At 39.4% G+C, this 26,992-nt stretch overlaps 1 protein-coding gene across 2 annotated transcripts in view; it reads right to left on the reverse strand.

The window, feature by feature from the left end:
- The window catches only part of intu (inturned planar cell polarity protein), a 91,169-nt gene that overhangs the window by 5,058 nt on the left and 59,119 nt on the right, over nucleotides 1-26,992 (reverse strand). For both annotated transcript variants that reach the window (XM_073042812.1, XM_073042811.1), the window contains exons 8-13: nucleotides 12,268-12,457; nucleotides 11,393-11,446; nucleotides 6,446-6,508; nucleotides 5,707-5,928; nucleotides 3,143-3,622; nucleotides 358-455 (exon numbers count right to left, since the gene is read on the reverse strand). In XM_073042812.1, coding sequence (XP_072898913.1) covers nucleotides 358-455; nucleotides 3,143-3,622; nucleotides 5,707-5,928; nucleotides 6,446-6,508; nucleotides 11,393-11,446; nucleotides 12,268-12,457 — 1,107 coding nt within the window. The remainder of the gene's footprint in view (nucleotides 1-357; nucleotides 456-3,142; nucleotides 3,623-5,706; nucleotides 5,929-6,445; nucleotides 6,509-11,392; nucleotides 11,447-12,267; nucleotides 12,458-26,992) is intronic.

The following is a 26,992-nucleotide window of genomic DNA, read 5'->3' on the forward strand; positions in this document are numbered from 1 at the left end:
GATGGAACAGCAGGACTTCTGTGATGTAATGGCATCACATTCGGGCATGAGTGAGGGTTATTACAGAAAGACATACGAGTAAAAGGAAAAATCCCAGACAATTAATAATTATCTAAACTGATAAATAATCTGTCAAGGACAAAGATATGAAAAATAATCAAACATTTTTATTAAAAATTAAGAATTTTACAGATACATCTCATATCTACAAATTACACTTATTTGAGCTCTTTATTTCAGTAATCAAGTAAGCAAAAAAAACCTGAGGAAAAGATAAAGCATAACCAAATCTGGAAACAAAAAAAAAACACAAATCAATTTTTAAATAACAAGAACACTGTATAAACTCAAACTTACTTTCTTATATAGTGCATTTCCTCAGTCTCTGTCTCAGGAAGGCTTTTCTTCATACTTCCGAGAAAAAATGGATTTGGAAAACTTTGTTTCTTCTTGTTCTGGAATTGTATTAGATTTTAACTAATTGATTTAAAATAAAATTTTATAGAAATAAATAATATTTTAAGTTTTAATTTAGCAGCAAACTCTATCTCCAAAATGTAAAACAGTACCGTTAGCATTGCTCAGCAATTAATTTTAATTATCACAGTATTTTTACTATTGGTGTAAACTATGAGATGATTCTTCTCTAGCACATAAGAGAAAGTGAAATTTTTTCCAAGAGTTCTAATGTAAACACCTTCTTACATGAGTAAATATAATATTTAGTACTTTAGATTTTGAGAAAATTTGCTGTAATTTAAATAAAGATTTCCTCCATTAACAGGAAAACAGATAGAATTTAGTGATTAAGTGCAGTTCATATTTGTAGTACAGGTCTGTCATTGATCAAAAGCCTAAATGCACAGCTCTGTGATCAAAAAACATTAGCAAATCCACCTGAGCTCACAACTCTATCAATCAAATTTGCACCCTAATATGCTGTAAGGAACCAAGAGGATTTGTGATTAACTTTTCAAAGAAGCTGTGAGCTGAGAGGGAATCCTGAGTTGTTCATACAAATTGTTCAAACAGGTTGCATTAGGGATTTAATTATGTGTGGTCTTCTCTGAACTCATGTCATGTAACTAGTAACAAAGATTTATAAGTTAATAAATTCTTAATTAAGCTGGTGTTGGCATGTCTGATTATTTCCCTGACAGCTTCGGAAAGTCAGCATCAGATTTATTATAATTAACATATGATGTGAAATCTGTTCTGTTGCAATAGCCGTGGAGTGTAAAGGCATAAAATTATTATTATTTGCAAAAATAAATAAATAGTGCAAAAATAAAAGGAATATTGCGGCAGTATTCATGGGTTCCTGGCCTATTCAGAAATCAGATAGCGGAGGGGAAGAAACTGTTTCTGAATCATTGAGTGTAGGTTTTCAGGCTCCTCATTAGGACTGCCAGAAGAAAAATTAGGATGTCAGTCTTATTTCCTTAAATACTGGAAAAATCAGTTATGAGAATTTTGCAGCTCATGTTTGATTAAAAGCAAGTTCAGAGCACCATTAATTTACTGTGGTTTGTCCTATACCTGAAGTAGTCAACATCTGTTAGAGATTGAAGCAAACCTGAATTGTGCATTTGTTCGCCATTCTTACATTTCTTTACATTATTAAACTTCTTTTTTAGAAGATCATTGCTCGCAGAAATTTGCCAGTTGCATTTTGTGAATGAATGTTCAGTGCCTGGTCTGGAAAAGACCAGAAGATTGCTTGAGATTTTCTGAAAGATGCTACCAAGTGGAAGGGAGTGAGAGACAAGACAAGGCTAAAACTCACATTGAGAAAGGGCACAGGGTTAAAAGTGGGGGCCAGAACACGAGCAGATGAGATGGCTTTGAGATTTAACTACCAGAAAGGAACTTCAAACCTTTTTCTCTTTCATGGGGAGATTTTTTACTCTGTACTTTCTTCAACGGCGGAGGCAGAGTTAAGATGGTGCTAAACGGCAACTCCTTCTCTTGCATCTTTGGAAACAGCTCTACTTCTATCTTTAATATCTTTATTTTTCCTTTTCAGGGTTCTTTTGAAGACCCTGACCTGGAGTTAAATACAAACTTTGGTTCTTTGTGGGAATGGGACCCGTTCTCGGGGTTTCAGGACTGGCCGTGGTTGTTTGGCACGCCAAGGGTTCGGCCTGAGAGTCCGGCTCGAATTTGAAAGCCTAAGATTTCGGGGCTCTGGAGACGGGCGGATCGAGGGTCAGGGTCATGGCAGGAGACCCGTGTGTTACTGGGAGGCTGGAAAATCTTTCGCTGTGGGCCTGAAGACCCGAGATAGTCGTGATCTTCAGGCACAGAGCTCATAAAAAGCAACGAAACAAACCTGCAAGGTTTGTGTCTTTGCTATTGCCTAGCTCATGCTTGTGCTCTGTAGCGAGTGCGCTTTTTTTTTGCTGGTGGGGATCGTTGCTTGCTGCCACTTACGCGTGGGAGGGTGGAGCTGGGGGGGACTTTGGGGTTCTCACATTTAACTGTCTTTCACTCTTTGGGGCACTTCTCTGTTTTTGTGGATGCTTATAAAGAAAAAGCATTTCAGGATGTATATTGTATACATTTCTCTGACATTATATTGGACCTTTGAGCTCAACTCTGATTATAACAAGCCATTAACATAATACTGAAAGTGATGCAAAGATCACTGAACAGATGAAACATGCTTTGCTTATATAGTATTATTATGATACCTTGGTCTGTATTTTTTGCACTGAGAACACTACTTATTGGAAAAGAACGTGAACACCTCTTGAACATCATCAGCTATTATTTCCATTGTAGTAACAGCAAGCTCAACAGAGCTTTGCTTCTTCTTGAAGTCTCAGTCCAAATCTGTGTAGTTGCATGTGACAAAGTTAACATATTCACCACTATTGTCAGATTCATTCTGGAAAGGACAGTAAAGGAAAAGCCCCTTTCTCACCAAACAGGAAGTTGGAGAGGTATGGATAAGGGAAGAATTCACAAATGAGTGACATTCATTTCTGTAGGCGTTCATCCAGCTTATACTAGTAGATGTCATAAAATTTAGTCAAATATATTGAACAAAATATTTTAAATGTACTTTCTATATATACACATTTCATGATTATTTGATGGCTTCAAACCATGCTATTACCTCAAGCACACTTCTACTGACCTCAGATCCACCAGAACCCAGAGTCTCTCTACGGAGATGCTTCTTGATGCTACTGGATGCAGAAAATGAATTGAAGTTCATACTGAAGGAACTAGTATCTCCAGATCTTTCACCAGCATTATCAGATGTACTATTGCTCCTTGGAGGACCAGATTTTGGCATCCTCATGTTGGACTCTCCAAATAATGTCCTTCGGCTTTTTGGAGATTGTGTTGACTTAGATGTACCTTGCAGCTTACTGATGATAGGGGAACTGGTGATACTTTCAAACTTGTCACGAGGAGGGAGGAACCAATCAGCACATGATAGGTATGGAGTGGAAGGACTGGTCAGCCTACCTTGTATACTGGCTTCTAGTCCCTCAAGCTGAAATAAAGTTGCTTTAACTTGGTCAACATAAATGCTGTCTGGTCCTGGATTTCCAATTGCTCTGGATGCACATCCTCCTGCTTCTAACACCACACACAGCATGAAGTGCCTCTGAAGAAATAGAAACCTTAATTAATTATTAAATTTCAAGTACTTCTAGACATTCCTACTGAATACTCATTAGAAGATCCATACCTAGGCAAAGGGTAGGGTGCTTATATCTATATTGTTACTTTTATGTTAATTGCAAAACGCTCCTCTGTAGGGATTAATGATGCAGTTTTGGTCACCTACCTATAGGAAAGATGTAGAATAAAATTGAAAGAGTACAGTGAAAATTTACAAGGATATTGCTGGGACTTGAGGACCTGAGTTATAAGGAAAGGTTGAATAAGTTAGAACTTTATTCCCTAGAACATAGAAGATTGAGGGGAGATTTGATAAGAGGTATACAAAATTGTGAGGGGTATAGATAGGGTAAATGCAAACAGGCTCTTTTCCACTGAGGTTAGGTGACACTGCAACTAGAGGTCATGGGTTAAGGGTGAAAGGCGAAATGTTTAAGGGGAACATGAGGGGAAACTTCTTCACGTGACAGTGTGGAATGAGTTGGCGGTGCATGTGGTGGATGTGATTTCGGTTTCAACACTCAAGAGAAGTTTGGAAAAGTACATGCATGGGAGGGTTATGGTCCAGGTGCAGGTCAACAGGATTAGGCAGTTTAAATGGTTCAGCACAGACTGGATGTGCCAAAGGACTTGTTTCTGTGCTGCAGTTTTCTATGACTCTACATCTGTTTTGGCTCGGTATTGTCATGTCTTGCTTTCGCATCAGTGTATCTATAGAGAAGAGCACAAAATCCACACAGACAGCAGAGTACAAAGGAGGTGTGAACTTATGGAGGTGATGTACGTGAATTTAAGATCCTACTGGCATCATTTTAAAGAGCAGTAGACTAGACTGTATTCTGGATTTCACAATCAATAAAAAAATGTATATTTTATTTTTTAGTTTAATTTTTGTTTTAAAGATTTGACTTGGTAACAGGCCCTTCCAGCTCAGTCTGAGTAGAGATTCAACCAATGAGTGGCAGGTCACGTTAGCAAAAGATTGGAAAGAAGCTGCTGTTTATGATGGAGAAAGAGATACTGTATGCTACTGATATGCAAAGACAAAAAGTAAAAAACAAAGGTTTTGATTAGAAATGATGCTGGTGGCTTTAAAAATATTGCTGACACTACTTACAAAGAGCTAACAATGTTTCCTTACAAAGAACCCAGGAAAAAATGCCTTATCAACAATGTAGTGAAAGTGGATTAATGGGAACAGATGAAAATGAAACTGCAGAATAGAAGTTCAGGCTAAGGATTAACATACTGCTCACTTGGGATGTGAAAGGTTGAAAGAAGCATGTTGTCTTGATCTTCGTGTCAAAGAAGACACTAAGTTCCACTTGAAGGGGATTATGAAGAAGTTTTAGGAAGATGACAGTGACTGAGAAACTAAAACAGGTATTATTTTTAGTGTCAAGGATAAACCTACAGCAGTAGATAGATTAGGCAGTAAAGAATGAGATGATATTCATGGACCAGTCTGATCTGCCCTTTGACAGAAAGATAAACTAGTTGAGTGCTAGATACCATAAATTTCTCTTTTTGAAATGGCCAAAAATGAGGTTGCAAAAGAGGGTTTTGTTGAAAATTTTATGACTTTTAAAAAGGAATTGGATAGTTTCTTGAGGAAAATAATTTGCAGAGTTGTAAGGAGAAAAAGGGATTGGAAACAATAGGATTGCTCTATGAAGAGCTCAGAGACTTCATGGCAAGTATTTTCAAGCGCTTTTTATTTAATATCCCACGGCATATAATGCAATTTGAGTTATTGAACTATCTTCAACATTTGTTCAGCCCATTGTACTTAATTTGTGTTTTTATTATTAAAGCTTGTATTGATTTATTTTTTTCATTTTACATTTAGAAATGGTTCCATTCAGTTGAGCTTAATTAGTGACCATATGGAATTACTACAATCATTTAAAGCCTTCACAATAAGAAACTATATAATTTAAAATGTGATGCAAGTAACTTGATCCAATGCATAAATGTCATACATCATACATCAACAGTACTTCCTTTAGAATGCTTACATTTGAACTACATTGCATCATATATTGACACACATAAATTGATGCATACCAAACCAACAATCAGCAAAAAGTATCTTCCTGTTGGTTCCTGGTAACCCTCAATGATTGGCTCACTACTTGATACAAGATATCTATATGGAAACACTTCACGCCATATGACCAACTGACCAATCCGTTTCTCTGCTGCTAGAGGAAGTAAGCAATAATGCTGACAATAAAGTGCGATGTCAAGGAGATCATCTTTGGGCAAATGATTGCCAATCAAATAACCCTTAAAAATAGAATGAAAATACAGAAAATAAAGTGAGAAAAGGATCGCTATAAAATCAAATATCATGAATTGCAAAGATCACAAAGTTATTGAAAAGAAATTCATTATTTTTCATAACAGAATAAATGTATTTCTGCAAGCTGTACAAATTATACACTAAGTTATCTTCACCGGTTGTACCTAATATCTAACTGAAAACACTTCCATCTCAAACCTACTAGCAAACATTTTTCAAGCCCTTACTTTTGGAATTAGGATTCATTCAAAAATTAAATATTATTATCATTACTTTAAGTTTAAAGTAAGTTAACTACAAGTTTAACAACTGTTTAACTTTAGATTCACTGAATCACTTTCCAAAGCACTTCCATCTCCACTGTCCTTGCAAATTTTCCTATTTACAAAATTCATGAATTGATCAACAATGTAGTATTGTTGTACAGGTTGTAATAATGTTAAGGCACAGTTTGATACTTTTCCTGAAGTTTTATCTTCTAACATCAATAACTACCCTTACCTTGAAGAATAGACAGGAGCCCAGTATCAGATATAATCGTTGCATATCATAATAATCTTCAGACTGAAATCAGGACAAGATAATTAGGTTCTTGGTTGCAACAGATTTGATAGAAACATAGAAAACTTAAGAGCAAAGTACAGGCCCTTCAGCCCACAAAGCTGTACCGAATATGTCCTTACATGAGAAATTACCTAGGGTTACCCATAGCTCTCTATTTTTCTAAGCTCCATGTATCTATCCAAACAGTAGGTTGACAACAAAATTAACTGACACAGGAGCATATATTCTCTTGATTTGACTATTATTTTAGAGAACAATATTCCAAATAGTTAATATCTGTGTAGCTATAAGTGTATCATTCTTTGCAAATAAAAGACAAGTTTTCAAAAATTACTGTTTTCAATGTGTCCCATGGAGCCATGGACACATACCTACAGGAAATCAGAGTTGCACCTATCTACCTATAGCCACGGACAGATCATCAAGTCTGTACCAACCACCAAGCACAGGGTTATACTAATCCTATGCTGATCCCACTTTATTCTCCCTACATTCTTATATCATCTCCCTAGATTCTACCGCTCACTTACACACATAATTGGCAGCTTTTCACAGTTTTTACATGTTGCTTTGCTTTTCTCCCCCTCTCTTATAGCTACCCTCATCAATCAAATGACTCCACCAATACCATTTCCATCCATCAGTGAGATTCCCTTTGTCCTATTCATCATTCCTCAATACTCTCTGCAACTTTCTTCTCCCTGCCCACCACCCCCAAGTCCTGATAAAGGTCCTCCATTTGATAGCTTAAATCAGTTTATCTTCAGCATGTCTTTCTGAGTGTTTCCAGCATTTTCTGTTGGAAAGTTGTTAATTATTGTATGGTGGTGGAGAGGGGTGTGAGATGGGACTGAATAAAAAGGAGGGGATTATACTTCCATCGTGGCGAGTCCACAAGTCCACACCTGGAATGCCTAATCCAGTCATGGTCTCCATGTTAATATGCTGAAAGAATAAATGTTTACCAGATGAATGCTTGAATAGAGTGAGTTATCTTACGAGAAGAGTTTGTTCAGGCTAGGCTTTTATCTGATAATGTTTAGAAGAGTGAGATATGACTTCATTGAAACATACAAGCTCCTGAAGAGTCTTGTCAGGACAGACATGGTGAGAAGTTTTCTCTTGAACTAGGAGAGTTACCCTTTCAGCTGGCTATGCTTCAAGCACCAGCAATCTCATTGTAAGTGATCACCCATTTAAACATAAATGAAATGGTTTTTTTTCCACTCAAAGGTTCATGTTCTTTAGAATTCTTTGCCTCATTTGGAGATGGAAGAAAACAATTTTTCTTTACAAGGCAGAGGAACAAGGTAGTGAAAAAATACAGTGCAGTGGGCCTGAGGGGGCTATTTGGCCTACTTCTGCCACCAAATTCACATGTACAGTACACCTCTCAGATTATATACTTCCTTTTTAACCAAATGAGATTCCAGGGAACTGTTTTCAAAAACTGCATGGGTCTCATCCCTCATATTTTTTGTTATCTCCTATGGCTCCTTGAGTTCTAGGCAATTCTCTATTTCTGGTGTCCTGTGCAACTCTAATTTTAATTGTTCCACCCCATGTAGTTATCTTTTCAGCTGTCTATGCTTCAAGCACCAGCAATCTCATTGTAAAATTCTTCTTCATTTCAGATATACCACAGAACTTCATTGAACAAGGCATTGGCACCTGCCCTAATCTGCCCTAATATCACGGAGCTGCTGCTTTATATCTTTCTGGACCTCCATTATTTCTTTCAGGATTTCGAAGATATTCGCCACTTCACCTGAACGAGGCCCAGCAGCCGTCTTGCTCGCACGCGGTCATGTCCGAGAGACGCTCGCTGCACTCCTCTCGGACGCAGGCTCCGCAGTGTCGCTTTTTTAATTTCCATTTCTTCTCCCCATTCTTGCCCCTCTTTTCAGTTCAAATATTTTTCGAAGAATATTATATTTGATGGGATAACGGGGCTTAATACGCATTTTTCCGGAGGAGCTAGTGACTTAAGCTGCCATTCTTGACGATGACGTCATCAGAACCCCTCTGATGGGAGTTCTATACAGGCCTCCAAACATTCGCCAGGAGGAGGGATACAAATTACAACAGGCGATAGAAAAGGCATGTAATAAGGGTAATGTTATGATAGTCGTGGAGGGTTTCAATATGTAGGTAGATTGGGAATATCAGATTGGTGTTGGATCCCAAGAGAGGGAATTTGTAGAATGCCTATGAGATGGTTTTTCAGAGCAGCTTCTGGTTGAGCCCACTAGGAAAAAAGTAATTCTGGATTGGGCATTGAGTAATGAATCAGATTTTATTAGGGATCTTAAGGTAAAGAAACCCTTAGGAAGCAATGATCATAATGTGATAGAATTCACTCTGCAGTTTGAAAGGGAGAAGATAAAGTCAGATGTATCAGTAATACAGTGGAGTACAGGGAAGTACAGAAGTATGAGAGAGGAGCTGGCCAAAGTTGATTGGAAGGGTATGCTATCAGGGGTGACGGCAGAACAATAGTTGTTGAAGTTACTGGGGGCAATTTGAAAGGCGCAGGATAGATGCATTCCAAAGATGAAGTATATTAAACAAAGGATAAGGCAACTGTGGCAGACAAGGGAAGTCAAAGACAGCATAAAAGCAAAGGAGAGGATATATGATACAGCAAAAATTTGTGGGAAGTTAGAGGATTGGAAAGCTTTTAAAAACCCATAGAAGGCAACTTAAAAAGTAATAAGGAGAGAAAAAAAATGAAACATGAAGGTAAGCTAGCCAAGAAAATAAAAGAGGATACCAAATGCTTTTTTTCAGATGTACAAAGAGTAAAAGAGAGGCAAGAGTGGATATTGCACCACTGGAAAATGTTGCTGGAGAGGTAGTAATGAGGGACAAAGAAATGACGGATGAACATAATAATTATTTTGTGTCAGTCTTCACTGTGGAAGACACTAGCAGTATGCCAGAAGTTTGAGAGTGTCGGGGGCAGAAGTAAGCTTAGCTGCTATTGCTAAGGAGAAGGTGATTGGGAAGCTGAGAGGTATAAAGTAGGTAAGTAACATGGACCAGATGGATTACACCACAGGGTTCTGAAAGATGTAGCTGAAGAGATTATGGAGGAATTAGTAATGATCTTTAAAGAAACACTAAATTCTGAAATGGTTCCAGAGGGTTAGAAAATTGCAAATGTCACTCCACTCCTTAAGAAGGGAGGGAGGCAGAAGAAAAGAAATGCTAGGCCATTTAGCCTGACTTCAGTGGTTGGGAAAATGTTGGGAGTCAGGATAGACAAAGAAAAGTCAGTGGATATTGTTTATTTGAATTTTCAGAAGTCCTTTGACAAGATGTCAGACATGAGGTTGCTTAACAAGGTAACAGCCCATGGTATTATAGGAAAGATACTTGCATGAATAGAAGATTGGCTGACTCTCAGGTTGCAAACAGTGGGAATAAATGAGGCTTATTCTGGTTGGCTGCAGGTGACTAGCAGTGTTCCACAGGAGTCAACATTGAGACCACTTCTTTTCACATTATACAGTATATCAATGATTTGGTAAATGGAATTGATGGCTTTGTGGCCAAGTTTGCAGATGATACAAAGATAGGTGAAGAAGCAGTGAATCATCAGCAGAACTAGGACAGATTGGAAGAATGAGCAAAATAGTGGCAGGTGAAATATATGCAGGGAAATGTATAGTCATGCACTTTGGTAAAAGGAATAAAGATGTAGACTATTTTCTATACAGGGAGAAAATTCAAACATCAGAGATGTAAAGAGATTTGCAAGTTCTTGTGCAAACACGAGGAAATCTGCAGATGCTGGAAATTCAAACAGCAACACACACAAGATGCTGGTAGAACACAGCAGGCCAGGCAGCATCTATAGGGAGAAGCGATGTCGACGTTTCGGCCCGAGACCCTTCGTCAGGACTGTCGTAAGTGTAAGTTCTTGTGTAGGATTCCCTAAAGGTTAACTTGGGAGTTGAGTCAGTGGTAAGGAAGGCAAATGCCAAATTTAGAAGAATGAAGGGAGATCTCACTGAAACCTATTGAATATTAAAAGGATGAGGTAGAATAGATATGGAGAGGAAGTTTCCTATAGTAGGTAAGACTAGGACCAGAGGGTACAGCCTCAGAATAGGACAACCATTTAGAACAGAGATGAGCAGTAATTTCTTCAGTCAGAGGGCGCTGAATCAGTGGAATTCATTGCCATAGATGGCTGTGGAGGCCAATTCATTGAGTATATTTAAAGAGGAGGTTGATAGGTTCTTGATTAGTCAAGATGTCAAAAGGTTATGGGGAGAAGGCAGGAGAATGTAGTTGAGAGGGATAATAAATCAGCCATGATGGAATGGCAGAGCAGACTGGATGGGCCAAATGGCTTAACTCTGTTGCAATGCCTTATTTTCTTATGGAATACTTACATTACTTTAATAAAAACAAGAACTGCTCGAAATTCTCTCAAATAGTTCTGATGAAGGGTCTTTGCCCTGAAACATGAAGTTTGTTTCTCTTCCAGCAGATGCAACTTCAACTGTTGAGCATTTCCGGTAGTTTCTATTTTCATTTAATACTTCTAACATCTGCAGTCTTTTTCATTTACTGTTGTTACTTTGCTACCCAAGCTCTAAAGTTCTGAATGCTATGCAAATAAGGTATATACTTTTCTACATAGAGTAAATATATTGAGTTAAAATTTTATTAAAAGAAATGTAAAATCAATTTTGTGTTATTTATGCTGTTTTGTCATTAACACATCATATTAACTGTCCATCAAATGGCCCATAACCATTTTTGGTAAATTATGAACACAAATATCAGCCAGCAGTTTTACATCGAGCACAACCTAGGATGGACTTGCACGCAATGATGATCTAGTGATATGAACTATTGTGGTATTTTTACCAGTTCTCCAAAGTCTGCTGATTCTAGATCACTCAATATGGTATCAATATCCATCTGAAATTAAAATAGAGTAAGTAAAATACAAGAACCTATTCTAATTATTTTCTAAAAAATCAGTTACTTTCCCCATCGTTACATATTAAACAACTAATGATTGTTTAACTTGTAAATTTAAAGGCACAATATTTCAAATAGTTATACATAATGGATTTTTAAACTGCAAATGATTATTATACTTTGACACCCATGTCACCCCTGCAGTCCCAAATAAATACTTAATAGACAGTTGTAGTCAGTTGCTTATTTCACTGAAATCCTATTACATGGGTAAGTGCAGATAACCAAGGAGAAAAAGGAACTTAAAATGCAGAATGAAGCAAGACAGATTACTAATTACTGTTCAGCTACCTCTACTTCTCCATGATGGAAAAACAAGAGTACTCCAGAAAAAGTTTGCACAAGACAAAGTAGACTGTTCTTCTAAATTCCTGAATGGAATATAGATTCCATTATCACTTTTGTCATTAGATGTTTATTTAATATTTCTCTGAATAGTGATATGCAAAATGGCTTGGGACAACAGTTTATATTTAAATACATTACTTTTTTTCTTCTTTCACATAAACTAGTATAAAATTAAACTAATAAAACCTTCATAAATTCATTTGCAAATGTGTTGTTCACAATGCCTGGAGAATTTCATACTTCACAATAAGCTGCATAAAACATCCATTGCTCACTTTCAGGATAAGAATGGTTTTGAATTTGTGATAGACAAAATGTATTTGAAGAGAAAGGAAAGCTGTACAATAAAAACGCTGTAGAAGATTCACTGCATAGGATACAATTGTTAAATATGAACATTTTCAACATACCTTAATATACTGGGGTAATGTAAGCCAGCGGACTCCAGGTAGTGTGTCTAAAAACAAAGCTGTTGAACTATTATAAAGCTGGGAACTGGGACTGGTACTACAGTTTAACTTGGCAGGTTGAACGGCTCGTTGGAAGTACAAACTGAAAAAATGGTCTAATCGTTGAAAATTCTCCGACTTGCAAAAGGCACTGGAAGAGGACAAAGCATCTTGAATTTAAGAAATACAGTTCAATATTATTTTTGTAAGTTTCAAACAATAAAATAATTCAATTTACAAGTAATATCACCTACAATTTAAGTGTTAGCACCTGTTTAGATATAATTTTCAAACTTGATGTAATGTAACTAGAGGAAATACTTATCTATGCCCCAGAACACAAAACAGTTATTAATATTAAAAGACATGAATATCTTTATGATCATGAATTCAACATCAACATCATTTTCCATTCAATTATTAGTCTGAGAAATGCTGATACAATCATCAAAAGGAAAATTTAACAGTAGAGAAGTTATGGAATTTAAATGCTCCTGGAAATCAACAATTATTAAGTTCAAGGTTTCACCAATTATGCTTAATTCGTTTTCTCCACACTGTGTGGCTCTCCAATTCCTCTATTTCAGAGATCAGACAGTATCATTAGGGCTTCGGTGACCTTAGAATTTTTCTAAAGCACATTGTTGTTTTTCAGTTTTTGCCACAAGTTAAGTCAGTCTACATGTAAACATGCAATCTGCTTAACTTCAAATGAAGTTGCTGACCCAAAATAAAAGTTACTTCTATTAAAATGACTGTCTTAGACTTTACGTCAGTGTAAGCATTGCTCTTGCCAGTATAGCTAATTCCTCTCACGGTTTGCAGGTTTACTTTAAAACCAGCTTTCTAAAACTCTTCTGATCACATTCTTTGATTTATCAGGTTTCTTAATTAATCGCTCCATCAACACTGAACTATATCATGAACCATACAATAGAATACAAAGACACTACATCTTGAACCAAACAATAGAAAACTAAAATTCTATACTTCTGTTGTTAGGTATTTTTAGTCCTTCTGTTCACTCCCCTAATTTAGCTCTTCAACCCCATCAAACAATTCTAATTACTTTATTTGCTCCCTTGTTGGCACCATGGGAGCATAGCAGTTAGTGCGACACAATTACAGCTCTGACCATGGGAGTTTAGACTTCAATTCTGGTGCCAACTGCAAGAAGTTTGTATGTTCTGTGTGGGTATCCTCTAGGTACTCACTTTTCCTCCCACAGTCCAAAGACTTACCAGCTAAGAGGTTAATTGGTCATTGTAAATTATCCTGAGACTAGGTTTGTGTTAGATGGGTGGTTTGTTGGGCAGTGCAGCTCATTGGGCTGGAAGGGCCTGTTTTGCATTGTATGTCTGAATTCTTTAACCGAGAGAGTTTTTGATTACTCTTTTAAAGCTTTTCCTCTGGTGAATTGCCATTCATTTTTTACAGCTTGAGTGTTTTCTAACTTATAAAGATTATTAAAATGCAAGTCTTTGCTACATTTTCAGAAAGGTTCACTTCCCGAAACAACTGGGAATTCTGAAGTTTTGCTTTGGCTTATCATAATTTTCATTTAGCATCTGTACAAAAGAAATAATAAAATTGCATTTATACAGTGCTCTTTACAATCCTAGGATAACCCAAAATGCTCTGCAGTGATTAAATACTTTTTAAGTATGTTTAGAATGTAGAGCATAGAACAGTACAGCACAGTATGGGCCCTACAGCCCAGGATGTTGTGTTAACTTATATAAAACTACTCCACAATCAGTCTAGTCCTCCCCTCCATTCTTCTTACATTCATGTGTCTAAGAGTCTCTTATATATTCCTGTTGTGTCAGCCTCTACCACCATCCCTGGCAATGCATTCCAGGTATCTACCAGTCTCTTTGTAAACATAAACTACCTCTTTACATCTCCCCTAAACTTCCTTCCACTCACCTTAAATGGATAATCTTTGGTCTTGGCCATTGTCACCTTTAGAAAACAGCGCTGGCTATCCTACTAATGCCTCTCACAATCTTATGCACCTCTATTACGTCACCTCTCATCTTCCTTCACTGCAAAGAGAAAAGCCCTAGCTCATCAACCTTTCCTCACACGACATGTTCTCTAATCCAGACAGTACGAGTGTCCCCCTGCTTTACAAATGTTCACTTTACATCACTTCGCTTTTACAAAAGACCTACATTAGTAACCTGTTTTCGCATTACAAAGAGGATTTTCACTTTTACGAAAATTTTTCCCATAGAAATTAATGGTTCTTCACTTTATGCCATTTCAGCTTAAGAAAGGTTTCATAGGAACGCTCTATCGTTATAAAGGGGGGGGGGGGACACCTGTACTGTAGTAAATTTCTTCTGCATCCTGTCTAAAGCTTCCACATCCTTCCTATAACAACACGACCAGAACTGAACACAGTATTCCAAGTGTGGTCTTAACAGTTTTACAGAGCTGCAGCATCACCTCATGCCACTTGAACTCAATCCCTCAACTAAGGAAGGCCAATGCACTATGTGCATTCTTAACCATCCTATCAACTTGCATGAGAACTTTGGGGGAATCTGTGGACTCTGTTCAGCCATACAGCTAAGAATCCTACCATTGACCTTGTATTAGACTTCAATTTCAATCATCCAAAGCATATCACTTCTCACTTCTCCATGCTTAACTCCATCTGTGGCTTTTCAGCACAGGTCTATATTCTGTTTATATCCCATTGTAACCTATGACAACCTTCTACATAACCCATAGCACCACGAACCTTTGTGTCATCTGCAAACTTACTAACCCATCCTGCCATTTCCCTCATCCAAGTCATTTATAAACGTTACAAGGAGCATGGGTTTCAGAACAGATTCTTGGAGAACACCACTAGCACAAATCTACAGGCAGAATACACTCCACCTACAAACACCCTTTGCTTTTTGTGGGCAAGCCAAAGTGAATCTGCACAGATAAGTTCAAAGTAAATTTATTATCAAAGTACATATATGTCACCATATACAACTCTGAAATTCATTTTCTTATGGGCCTACTCAGTAAACCCAAGAACCCAAGAAACCCAAGTCAATGAAAGATTGTACCCAACAAGGCCAACAAACAACCAATGTGCAAAAGACAATAAACAGTGCAAATACAAAATAGAAAAAAGGAAAATAATAATAATGATAATAAATTAGTAAGCAATAAATATTGAGAACATGAGATGAAGAGTGCTTGCAATCGAGTCCATAGGTTCTGGGAACAGTTCGGTTGCAAGTGAAGTTGAATGAAGTTATCGCCTCTGGTTCAAGAACCTGAAGACTAAGGAGTAATAACTGCATCTTCATCCTTTGGCAGCAGTGAGATGAGAGCATGATCTGGGTGGTGGGGGTCCCTGATGACGGTTGCTGCCTTCCTCAAATAGGGCTTCATGTAGATGTGCTCAATGGAAGGGAGGGCTTTACCTATGATGGACTGGGTCATATCCACTACTTTTTTGTAGGATTAGCCGTTCAAGGGTATTGGTATTTCCATACAAGCTGTGATGCAACCAGTTAATATACTCTCCACCACACATCTACAGAAGTTTGTCAAAGTTTTAGATGTCATGCTGTTACGCCTGTGCCCCAACTCTGAGGGGCCGAAGGGTACAAAGTAGCCCCCTCCTTTTTGAGAATCGCAAGATCGCTATTAATTCAGGTCAGGAGACCCAGGAAATGAGAGAAAGACACGCAGAATCCACAAGGGGTTTGGAATGTCCTGGCTCCTCAGCGATACAAAGCTACGGGAAACGGCCATTGTCTCTTGGAGACGGAATTGTGTATTGAGCACTGTGCTATTCATCGAAGCCCTCAAGGAATGAGCAACGTGGGCTGGTTGGGGGGAAGGCATCCTCCCAACCTGATTGACATCTGAGACCCCGTGAGTAAGGATAAAAGAAGGTCTGGGGAACAACCCCTTTAGACGCACCAGGAGAAACGCTAGAAATCCCGTGACAGCGTTTAATAGCGACAGCCGGTGGAAGGCCCACGTGTGTCCTTTCCCGTTGCCCGGGATTGAGGCCTTACCATGGAAGACGGCTTAGCTAAAGAAGAGATCACCACCGACGACATTTCGAAGGATCAACATCATAAAAAGGAAAACGGGCAAGTTCTAAAGAAATCATCTCTCTCTCCAACCAAAAGCTGCAGCCTGAATGAACTTGAGTGACTTTTATATTTCCATCGGACAATACATTATCCCCTAGACAACGATAGAGCTATTTCTTATTGATTATTATTATACCCGCGCTTTTAGATTTAGTATTGATGACGTATATTATCTGTATGTTTGCATTGATATTATTTTTGTGTATTTTTAATCAATAAATACTGTTAAAAATAGTACCATCAGACTTCAACGGACCTCTCTATCTTTGCTGGCAAGTGACCCAGTTACGGGGTACGTAACAATGCGGAATCTTCACAAACTTCTAAGGAGGTAGAGGTGCTATCGTACTTTCTTCATAATTGCACTTATGTGCTGAGCCCAGGACAAGTCTTCTGAAATAGTAACCCCAAGGAATTTATAGATGATGGCCCTCCCCACCTTTGATCCCCTGATTGGGAAGTTCATCAAACACCTTACTAAATCCATATACTGTATCCACCAATCTACCATCATCAATTTGTTTTGTCACTTCCTCAAAAATAGAGTCCACTTTATAAAGAACAACCTGCCCTCACAAAGCTACGCTAGCTATCCCTAATAGGATTATGTTTCTCCAAAGGCTCTTAAATCCTTCTCTAGAAATCCTCTTCATTAGGTTGCCCACTGCCTTATAGTTCCCAGGATTAGACATTGCCTAATAGAAGCATAGAAAATAGGTGCATGAGTAGGCCATTCAGCCCTTCAAGCCTGCACCGCCATTCAGTATGATCATGGCAGATCATCCAACTCAGAACCCTGTACCTGCTTTCTCTCCATACCCCCGATCCCTTTAGCCACAAGGGCCATATCTAACTTCCTCTTAAATATAGCCAATGAACCGGCCTCAACTGTTTCCTGTGGCAGAGAATTCCACAGATTCACCACTCTCTGTGAAGAAGTTTTTCCTCATCTCGGTCCTAAAAGGCTTCCCCTTTATTCTTAAATTGTGACCCCTCGTTCTGGACTTCCCCAACATCGGAAACAATCTTCCTGCATCTAGCCTGTCCAATCCCTTTAGAATTTTATACGTTTCAATAAGATGCCCTCTCAATCTTCTAAATTCCAGTGAGTATAAGCCTAGACGATCCAGTCTTTCTTCATATGAAAGTCCTGCTATCTCAGGAATCAATCTGGTGAACCTTCTCTGTACTCCCTCTATGGCAAGAATGTCTTTCCTCAGATTAGGGGACCAAAACTGCACACAATATTCTAGGTGTGGTCTCACCAAGGCCTTGTACAACTGCAGTAGAACCTCCCTGCTCCTGTACTCAAATCCTTTTGCTATGAATGCCAACATACCATTTGCCTTTTTCACCGCCTGCTGTACCTGCATGCCCACCTTCAATGACTGGTGTACAATCACACCCAGGTCTCGTTGCATCTCCCCTTTTCCTAATCGGCCACCGTTCAGATAATAATCTGTTTTCTTGTTCTTGCAACCAAAGTGGATAACCTCACATTTATCCACATTAAATTGCATCTGCCATGAATTTGCCCACTCACCTAACCTATCCAAGTCACCCTGCATCCTCTTAGCATTCTCCTCACAGCTAACACCGCCGCCCAGCTTCGTGTCATCCGCAAACTTGGAGATGCTGCATTTAATTCCCTCTTCTAAATCATTAATATATATTGTAAACAACTGGGGTCCCAGCACTGAGCCTTGCGTTACCCCACTAGTCATTGCCTGCCATTCTGAAAAGGTCCCGTTTACTCCCACTCTTTGCTTCCTGTCTGCCAACCAATTCTCTATTCACATCAATAGCATACCCCCAATACCGTGTGCTTTAAGTTTGCACACTAATCTCCTGTGTGGGACCTTGTCAAAAGACTTTTGAAAATCTAAATATACCACATCCACTGGCTCTCCCCTATCCACTCTACTAGTTACATCTTCAAAAAAATTCTATGATTCGTCAGACATGATTTTCCTTTCACAAATCCATGCTGACTTTGTCCAATGATTTCACCTCTTTCCAAATGTGCTGTTATCACATCTTTGATAACCGACTCTAGCATTTTCCCCACCACCGATGTCAGACTAACCGGTCTATAATTCCCTGGTTTCTCTCTCCCTCCTTTTTTAAAAAGTGGGGTTACATTAGCCACCCTCCAATCCTCGGGAACTAATCCAGAATCTAAGGAGTTTTGAAAAATTATCACTTATGCATCCACTATTTCTTGGGCTACTTCCTTAAGCACTCTGGGATGCAGACCATCTGGCCCTGGGGATTTATCTGCCTTTAATCCCTTCAATTTACCTAACACCACTTCCCTACTAACATGTAGTTCCCTCAGTTCCTCCATCTCACTAGACCCTCGGTCCCCTATTTCCGGAAGATTATTTATGTCCTCCTTAGTGAAGACAGAACCAAAGTAGCTATTCAATTGGTCTGCCATGTCTTTGTTCCCTATGATCAATTCACCTGTTTCTGACTGTAAAGGACCTACATTTGTCTTGACCAATCTTTTTCTTTTCACGTATCTATAAAAGCTTTTACAGGCAGTTTTTATGTTCCCTGCCAGCTTTCTCTCATAATCTTTTTTCCTTTTCCTAATTAAGCCCTTTGTCCTCCTCTGCTGGTCTCTGAATTTCTCCCAGTCCTCAGGTGTGCCGCTTTTTCTTGCTAATTTATATGTTTCTTCTTTGGACTTGATACTATCCCTAATTTCCCTTGTCAGCCACGGGTGCACTACCTTCCCTGGTTTATTCTTTTGCCAAACTGGGATGAACAATTGTTGTAGTTCATCCATGCGATCTTTAAATGCTTGCCATTGCATATCCACCGTCAACCCTTTAAGTATCATTTGCCAGTCTTAGCTAATTCATGTCTCATACCTTCAAAGTTACCCTTCTTTAAGTTCAGAACCTTTGTTTCTGAATTAACTATGTCACTCTCCATCTTAATGAAGAATTCCACCATATTATGGTCACTCTTACCCAAGGGGCCTCGCACAACAATATTGCTAAATAACCCTTCCTCATTGCTCAATACCCAATCTAGAATGGCCTGCTATCTAGTTGGTTCCTCGACATGTTGGTTCAGAAAACCATCCCGCATACATTCCAAGAAATCCTCTTCCTCAGCACCCTTACCAATTTGGTTCACCCAATCTATATGTAGATTAAAATCACCCATTATAACTACTGTTCCTTTATTGCACACATTTCTAATTTCCTGTTTAATGCCATCCCCAACCTTACTACTACTGTTAGGTAGCCTGTATACAACTCCCACCATCGTTTTCTGCCCCTTAGTGTTATGCAGCTCTACCCATATCGATTCCACATCCTCCAGGCTAATGTCCTTCCTTTCTATTGCGTTAATCTCCTCTCTAACCAGCAATGCTACCCCACCTCCTTTTCTTTCCTGTCTATCCCTCCTGAATAATGAATATCCCTGGATGTTGAGCTCCCATCCTTGGTCACCCTGGAGCCATGTCTCTGTGATCCAAACTATATCATATTCATTAATATCTATCTGCACATTCAATTCATCCACATTGTTATGAACGCTCCTCGCATTGACACACAAAGCCTTCAGGCTTGTTTTTACAACACTCTTAGCCCTTATACAATTATGTTGAAAAGTGGCTCTTTTTGCTTTTTGCCCTGGATTTGCCTGCCTGCAGCTTTTACTTTTCACCTTACTACTTTTTGCTTCTACCCTCATTTTACACCCCTCTGTCTCTCTGCACTTGTTCCCATCCCCCTGCCACATTAATTTAAAGCCTCCTGAACAGCAGTAGCAAACGCTCCCCCTAGGACATTGGTTCCAGTCCAGCCCAGGTGCAGACCGTCCTGTTTATACTGGTCCCACCTCCCCCAGAACTGGTTCCAATGCCCCAGAAATTTGAATCCCTCCCCCTTGCACCATTTTTCAAGCCACGTATTCATCTGAAATATCCTCCTATTTCTACTCTGACTAGCATGTGACACTGGTAGTAATCCAGAGATTATTACCTTTGTGGTCCTACTTTTTAGTTTATCTCCTAACTCCCTAAATTCACCTTGTAGGACCTCATCCCGTTTTTTACCTATATCGTTGGTACCTATGTGCACCACGACCACTGGCTGTTCACCCTCCCATTCCAGAATGTCCTGCAGCCGCTCAGAGACATCCTTGACCCTTGCACCAGGGAGGCAACATACCATCCTGGAGTCTCGTTTGCGGCCGCAGAAACGCCTATCTATTCCCCTTACAATCGAATCCCCTATCACTATAGCTCTCCCACTCCTTTTCCTTCTCTCCTGTGCCGCAGAGCCACCCATGGTGCAATGAACTCGGCTGCTGCTGCCTTCCCCTGATGAGACATCTCCCCCAACAGTATCCAAAACAGTATATCTGTTTAGGAGGGAGATGACCTCAAGGGGACTCCTGCACTACCTGCCTACTGCTACACTGTCTCATGGCCACTCCTTCCCTTTCTGCCTGTGTATCCTTTACCTGCGGTGTGGCCAACTCACTGAACGTGCTACTCACGACTTTCTCAGCATCGCATTATCATAGTATTCAACCCGCCCCCTTGGAAGTTTTCATGTTCTATTGTTTTACAACATTGAATCATAGTGGATTTAATTTGGCTTTTTTTGACACCGGTCAACAAGAAAAAGACTCCTGCATGGCAAAGCGAAAACATATTTCTACAAAGTGATCTAACTGAATTACAAATATAAAACACAAAATGATTAATTGCATAAATGTTCACCCCTTTAATATGACACACCACTTCATCACTGGTGCATCCAACTGGTTTTAGAAGTCACAATAGTTAAATTGGAGATCACCTGTATGCAGTCAAGGTGTTACAGTTGATTGTAGTAAAATTACACCTGTATCTGGAAGGTCCAACTGCTGGTGAATCAGTCTCCCAGCAAAAACTACACCATGAAGACAAAAGAACACTCCAAACAACTTTGTGAAAAGGTTATTGAAAAGCACAAGTCAGGAGATGGATACAATAAAATTTCTGAATCACTGAATATCCCTTGGAGTACAGTTCACTCAATCATCAGACATGGAAAGAATATGGCACAGATGTAAATCTGCCTAGTGTAGGCCTTCCTCAAAAAAGAGTGACCGTGCAAGATGGGGGCAAATGAGGGAGGCAACCAGGAGACCCATGACAACTCTGGAAGACTTACAAGCTTCAGTGGCTGAGATGGGAGAGTGTGCATACAACAACTGTTGCCTGGGTGCTCCAGCAGTCGTAGCTTTATGATAGAGTGGCAAAGAGAACCCCTCCGTTGAAAAAAAAAACCTCACAAAATCTTGGCTAGAGTTTTCCAGAAGGCATGTGAGAGACTGTGAAATCAGCTGTAAGAAGGTTCTATTGTCTGATGAAACCGAAACTAAGCTTCTTGGCCATTAGACTAAATGCTATGTGGTGTAAGCCAAACACTGCACATCATCAAAAACACACCATCCCTACTGTGAAGCATAGTGGTGGCTGAATCATGCTGTGGGGATGCTTCACTGTAGCAGGCCCTGGAACGCTTGTAAAGGTAGAGGGTAAAATGAATACAGCAATATACAGGGAAATCCTGAAGGAAACCTGATGCAGTCAGCAAGAGAACTGTGAGTTGGGAGAAGATTTGTTTTTCAGCAAGACAATGACCCCAAGCATAAAGCCAAAGCTGCACAGGAATGGCTTAAAAACAACAGCTGATGTCCTAGAGTGGCCAAGCCAGAGTCCAGACCTCAATGCAATTGAGAACTCGTCACTGGACTTGAAAAGAGCTGTTCACTCACAATCCCCATGCAATCTGACAAAGCTTTAGCAGTTTTATAAAGAAGAATGGGGAAAAATTGCAGTGTCCAGATCTGCAAAGCTGATCAAGACCTATCCAGACAGGCTCAAGGCTGTAACTGCAGGCAAAGTTACATCTACCAAATACTCATTTGAAGAGGGTGAGTAATTACGCAATCAGTTATTTTGTGTTTAATTGTCATAAATTTAGACCAATTTGTAGCAATTTGTTTTCACTTTGACACAAAAGAGTCTTTTCTGTTGATCAGTGTTAGAAAGCCAAATTAAGTCCACTGTGATTCAATATTGTAAAACAATAAAACATGAAAACTTACGAGGAGGAGGGGTGATTACTTTTTATAGGCACTGAATTCTCAGGGTTATCCCCCTTGCCTTTCTTGAACAACATTTGCCATCCTCCAATTCTCTGGTGCTGCTCTTGTGGCCAGTTAGGATGCAAAGATCATCGGTGCCCCAACAATCATTTCCCTCACCTCCTGTAGACACCTAGGGTATATCCCGTTTTGCCTGGGGACTTACCTATCCTAATGTTTTTCAAAAGCTCCAACATCGCCTCTTTCTTAACCTCAATATACTCTAACACATAAATTTGTACTATGCTGACCTCTCATGAATCAAGGTCCCTCTCACTGGTGAAGACTGAAGTGAAGTATCCATTATGGACAGCCTCTACCTCCTCCCAGTACAGGCTCATGTTTCCCCTTTTAACCTTGAGTGGTTGTACTCTCACTGTGGTCATCCTACTGCTCTTTATGTAAATGTGGAATACCTTGGGGTTTTGTTTAATTCTACTCACAAAGGCCTTGTCATGTCCTCATCTAGCGCTCCTAAGTCCCTCCTTAAGCTTATTCCTGGCTACCTTATAACTCTCAAGAATCCTGTCTGATTTTTGCTTCCTAAACCCTCCTCCTTTATGACTAACTGACTTCCTCTTGACTGGTACTATCCTTCCCCTGTCTTAATTTCTTCAGATATAGAGGACACCAAAAATTTCTTGAGATGCAAGAATAGATATCGGACCACTGGAAAACTATGCTGGAGAGGCAGTAATGGGGGACAAGGAAATGACAGACAAACTGAATAAATATTTTGCATCAGTCTTCACAGTGGAGACACTAGCAGTATGGTGGAAGTTCCAGGTGTCAGGGGTCATGAAGTATGTGAAGTGATCACTGATGGGGAGGTGGTTTTTGGGAAACATAAAGGTCTGACAGTAGATAATTTACCTGGAACAGATGTTCCCAGAGTTCAGAAAAAGTTGGCTGAAGAGATTGTGGAGTCAGTTAGTAATGATCTTTTAAGAATTACTAGATTCTGGAATGGTTCCAGAAGACTAGAAAATCCAAGAAGGGAGAGAGGCCAAAGAAAGGAAATTATAGGCCAGTTAGTCTGACCTCAGTGGTTGGGAAGATGTTTGACTGAATTACTAAGGATGTGGTTTCGGGGTACTTGGAGGCACATGATAAAACAGACCATAGTCAGGATTGTGTGCTCAAGGGAAAATCTTGCCTGACTAATCTGTTAGAATTCTCTGAAGAAATAACAGGCAGGATAGACAAAGGAAAATTGGTTGATGTTATGTACAGATGTGCTGCGCTTAACGTCCATTCGGACAACGTCCGATCACATATATGTCCGTAATCCTGATCGGAGAATGTGACGTAGCAGATGTAACCAATCCGTGTATTGTGCGTCTCGAGTGTAGTAAAGTTACCTCTCTGTTTAATTTTCTTTCGAAAATATTACTGTAAAGTGCATCATGGCTTCCAAATGCAGCAAAACCAGAGGCAAAGGAAAAGTATTGATTTGGAAGTAAAACAAAAGGTTATTCAACAATATGAAGGTGGAAAACCAGTGAACACTATTGCTCGAAAATGGGAGAGGGACCTATCTTGGATATGGAGAAATTGCTAATGACATGGATTGAGGACCAAACACAAAAGAGAATTCCTCTCAGCATGTTGACGATCACTGCTAAGGCACGGAGCTTGTTCGAAATGCTTAAAGAAAAAGCAGGAACAGATTACAATATCCAGTTTAGTGCTACTCCATATAGGTTTGCTAAGTGTTCACACAACGTCCAAGTCACATAACGTCTGATTTCACAGAACGTATCATGGATGTTAAGCGATGCATACCTGTACTTGGATTTTCAGAAGGCCACACATAACCTTATGATAACCTTTTCATTTCTGGAATCCTCCTTGTGAACCTCCCAAGTCCCTCTGCATCTCAGATTCCTCGATTTTCTCCCCATTAAGAAAATAGTCCACACATTTATTTCTACTAGCCAAATGTGTGACCATGAATTGACTGTTTCATAGACAATAATAATAATGGTATTTTAATTTGAATTTGTTCACTGTATTGTAAATACTTGATGTTTGTATTGTGTGTATTCTTGTACGAATAAACTTTTGTAGCTTTAAGACCATAAGATATAGGAGCAGAAGTAGGCCATTCGGCCCATCAAGACTGCTCTGCCATTCAATCATGGGCTGATCCATTTCTTCTGGTCATTGCCACTCCCCTACTTTCACCCTATACCCTTTGATGCCCTGGCTAATCAAGAACCTATCCATCTCTGCCTTAAATAAACCCAATGACTCGGCCTCCACAGCCACTCGTGGCAACAACAAATGATATGGGCTAATATTCACCAGCAGTGAGAATCAGGGGCTGGTTAGCACATTTGCACCTCATTGTTGTGGGGGGGGGGGGGTCATCTGCATCCGTCTTCCATGTAAAGAGTGTGAATGATTTGAATGTGTGAAATGTGAGGTGTGGCCACATGTCTTAGTAAGCTTTTGTGTGTGTGTGGATTTTGCTTCTAAGGGACACTGAATGTGTTGGGTTCCACCAAGTTGCTTTCTCCTTCTGTTCTCTGATAAGTGTTGTTCCTCTGCGAGAAATTAACTGTTTTTAAGCTTTTGTAGTACCATCGGAAGTTTTAGAGGAATAAAGCCTGGAATTTGCGATTTGTGTTTTGTATTCTAATCTGTTACTTTGTTTAGTTTATTTATCAGTTACTTTGTTTCTGGTCTTCTTAATCTGTTACATGTTTATTGTATCTGATATCTGTTATTTGTTTCCCAATATAATTGGTTTTAGGGATGACTCATTTTTCATACTGGCTATATGAAATTTGGGGAGCAATTCTAGTTGTTCTTTATGTTATCTAAATACCCAGTAACTAATCAGGAGCAAGTGCATTTGTATCTCCCTGCATTACAGAATGGCAAAGTGATGGATACTGATTTGTGGTGGGAGATCCTGTGATACACTCCTGAGGACGTCATTTGAATTTGCACACTGGACCAACAGGCTTACCCATTATTCCCACAGGGCAGTGCGCTTGATATGTGGTGCTGTACGTATGCCACCCCAATGCCCTGGATGAACACCTTGAATGTTTTGAATGCTAGCCTTTCCTAGCATGATATGGACAGACTGACCCAGGAACTGATTTCAATGGCAATGGCCTTGAATTACCTGCTCACAAAGAAAGGTGGCACTTGTCACAAATACTGCACCTACATTCCTCATGCGTCAGGTAACATCACTCACTTGGTTGATTACATCTGAGCGTCAAAGGGAGACAGGTAGACTACTGTAGTATACTGAAAGGTGACTTGGCTTTACAGTACTGGATATTGTACTCTTGTGTTTTATCTTTAATTTAGTTAAGAGTTTGTGAGAGTCATACTCATCTGAGGGTTGGATAATAACGTTCACAACTCTCAAGGGGTGGAGGGTCCTGTGGGGGGGGGGGGCTTATTCTGTCGAAAACCACTTCCATTGTGATTGGTTAGTTTAGAAATTGCAGTCGCTTTTCCCATTGGATAACTGCTAGCACATGAATGTGGCTTGCACTCTTCTTCCTTTGTTTAAGGCAAGGATGCACATGACGATTGGGAAGGTATGTTCTGCATGCACTTTTAACTAAGTATATTTGTTGAATGTACGTATGATGAATATTCAGCTTTGTAGTGTTTGTAACTTGGGAAACATGAAAGTTTGATTGAATTTTTAGTGTTTGTAAATAATTGATTAACATGTGTTATTCACAGAGAGTGCACTCCCTGTCTCATTTGCTGGACTCATGAACCTGATTCAACATTACACTGCCGGTAACTGGAGATGCTTCACAGGGGGTCTGTGTTGGGACCGGTTGTTTTTACATTACACATCAATGATTTGGATGATGGAATTGATGGCTTTGTTGCAGTTTACAGACGATACAAAGATAGGTGGAGGGGCAGGTAGTTCTGAGGAAGTAGAGAGGTACAGAAGGACATGAACAGATTCAGAGAAAGGGCAAAGAAGTGGCAAATTGAATGCCATCTCAGAAAGTGTATGGTCATGCACTTTGTTAGAAGAAATGAAAGGAATGAAAGGGTTGACTATTTTCTAATTGGAGAGAAAATACAAAAATCTAAGGCACAAAGGGATCTGGGAGTCCTTACGCAGGATTCCCTAAAGGCTAATCTGCAGGTTGAGTCTGTGGTGAAGAAGGCAAATGCGATCTTAGCATTCATTTCAAGAGGTCTAGAATATAAAAGCATGGATGTAAAGTTGATACTTTATAAAGCACTAGTGAGGCCTCACTTGGAGTAGTCTGAGTAGTTTTGGGCCCCTTATCTTGGAAAGGATGTGAAGAAACTGGAAAGGGTTCAAAGGAGGTTCATGAAAATGATTTCAGGATTAAATGGATTGTCATATGAAGAGCGTTTGATGGCTCTGGGCTTGAATT

Source organism: Hemitrygon akajei, chromosome 4 (assembly GCF_048418815.1).
Source record: "Hemitrygon akajei chromosome 4, sHemAka1.3, whole genome shotgun sequence".
Taxonomy (NCBI): domain Eukaryota; kingdom Metazoa; phylum Chordata; class Chondrichthyes; order Myliobatiformes; family Dasyatidae; genus Hemitrygon; species Hemitrygon akajei.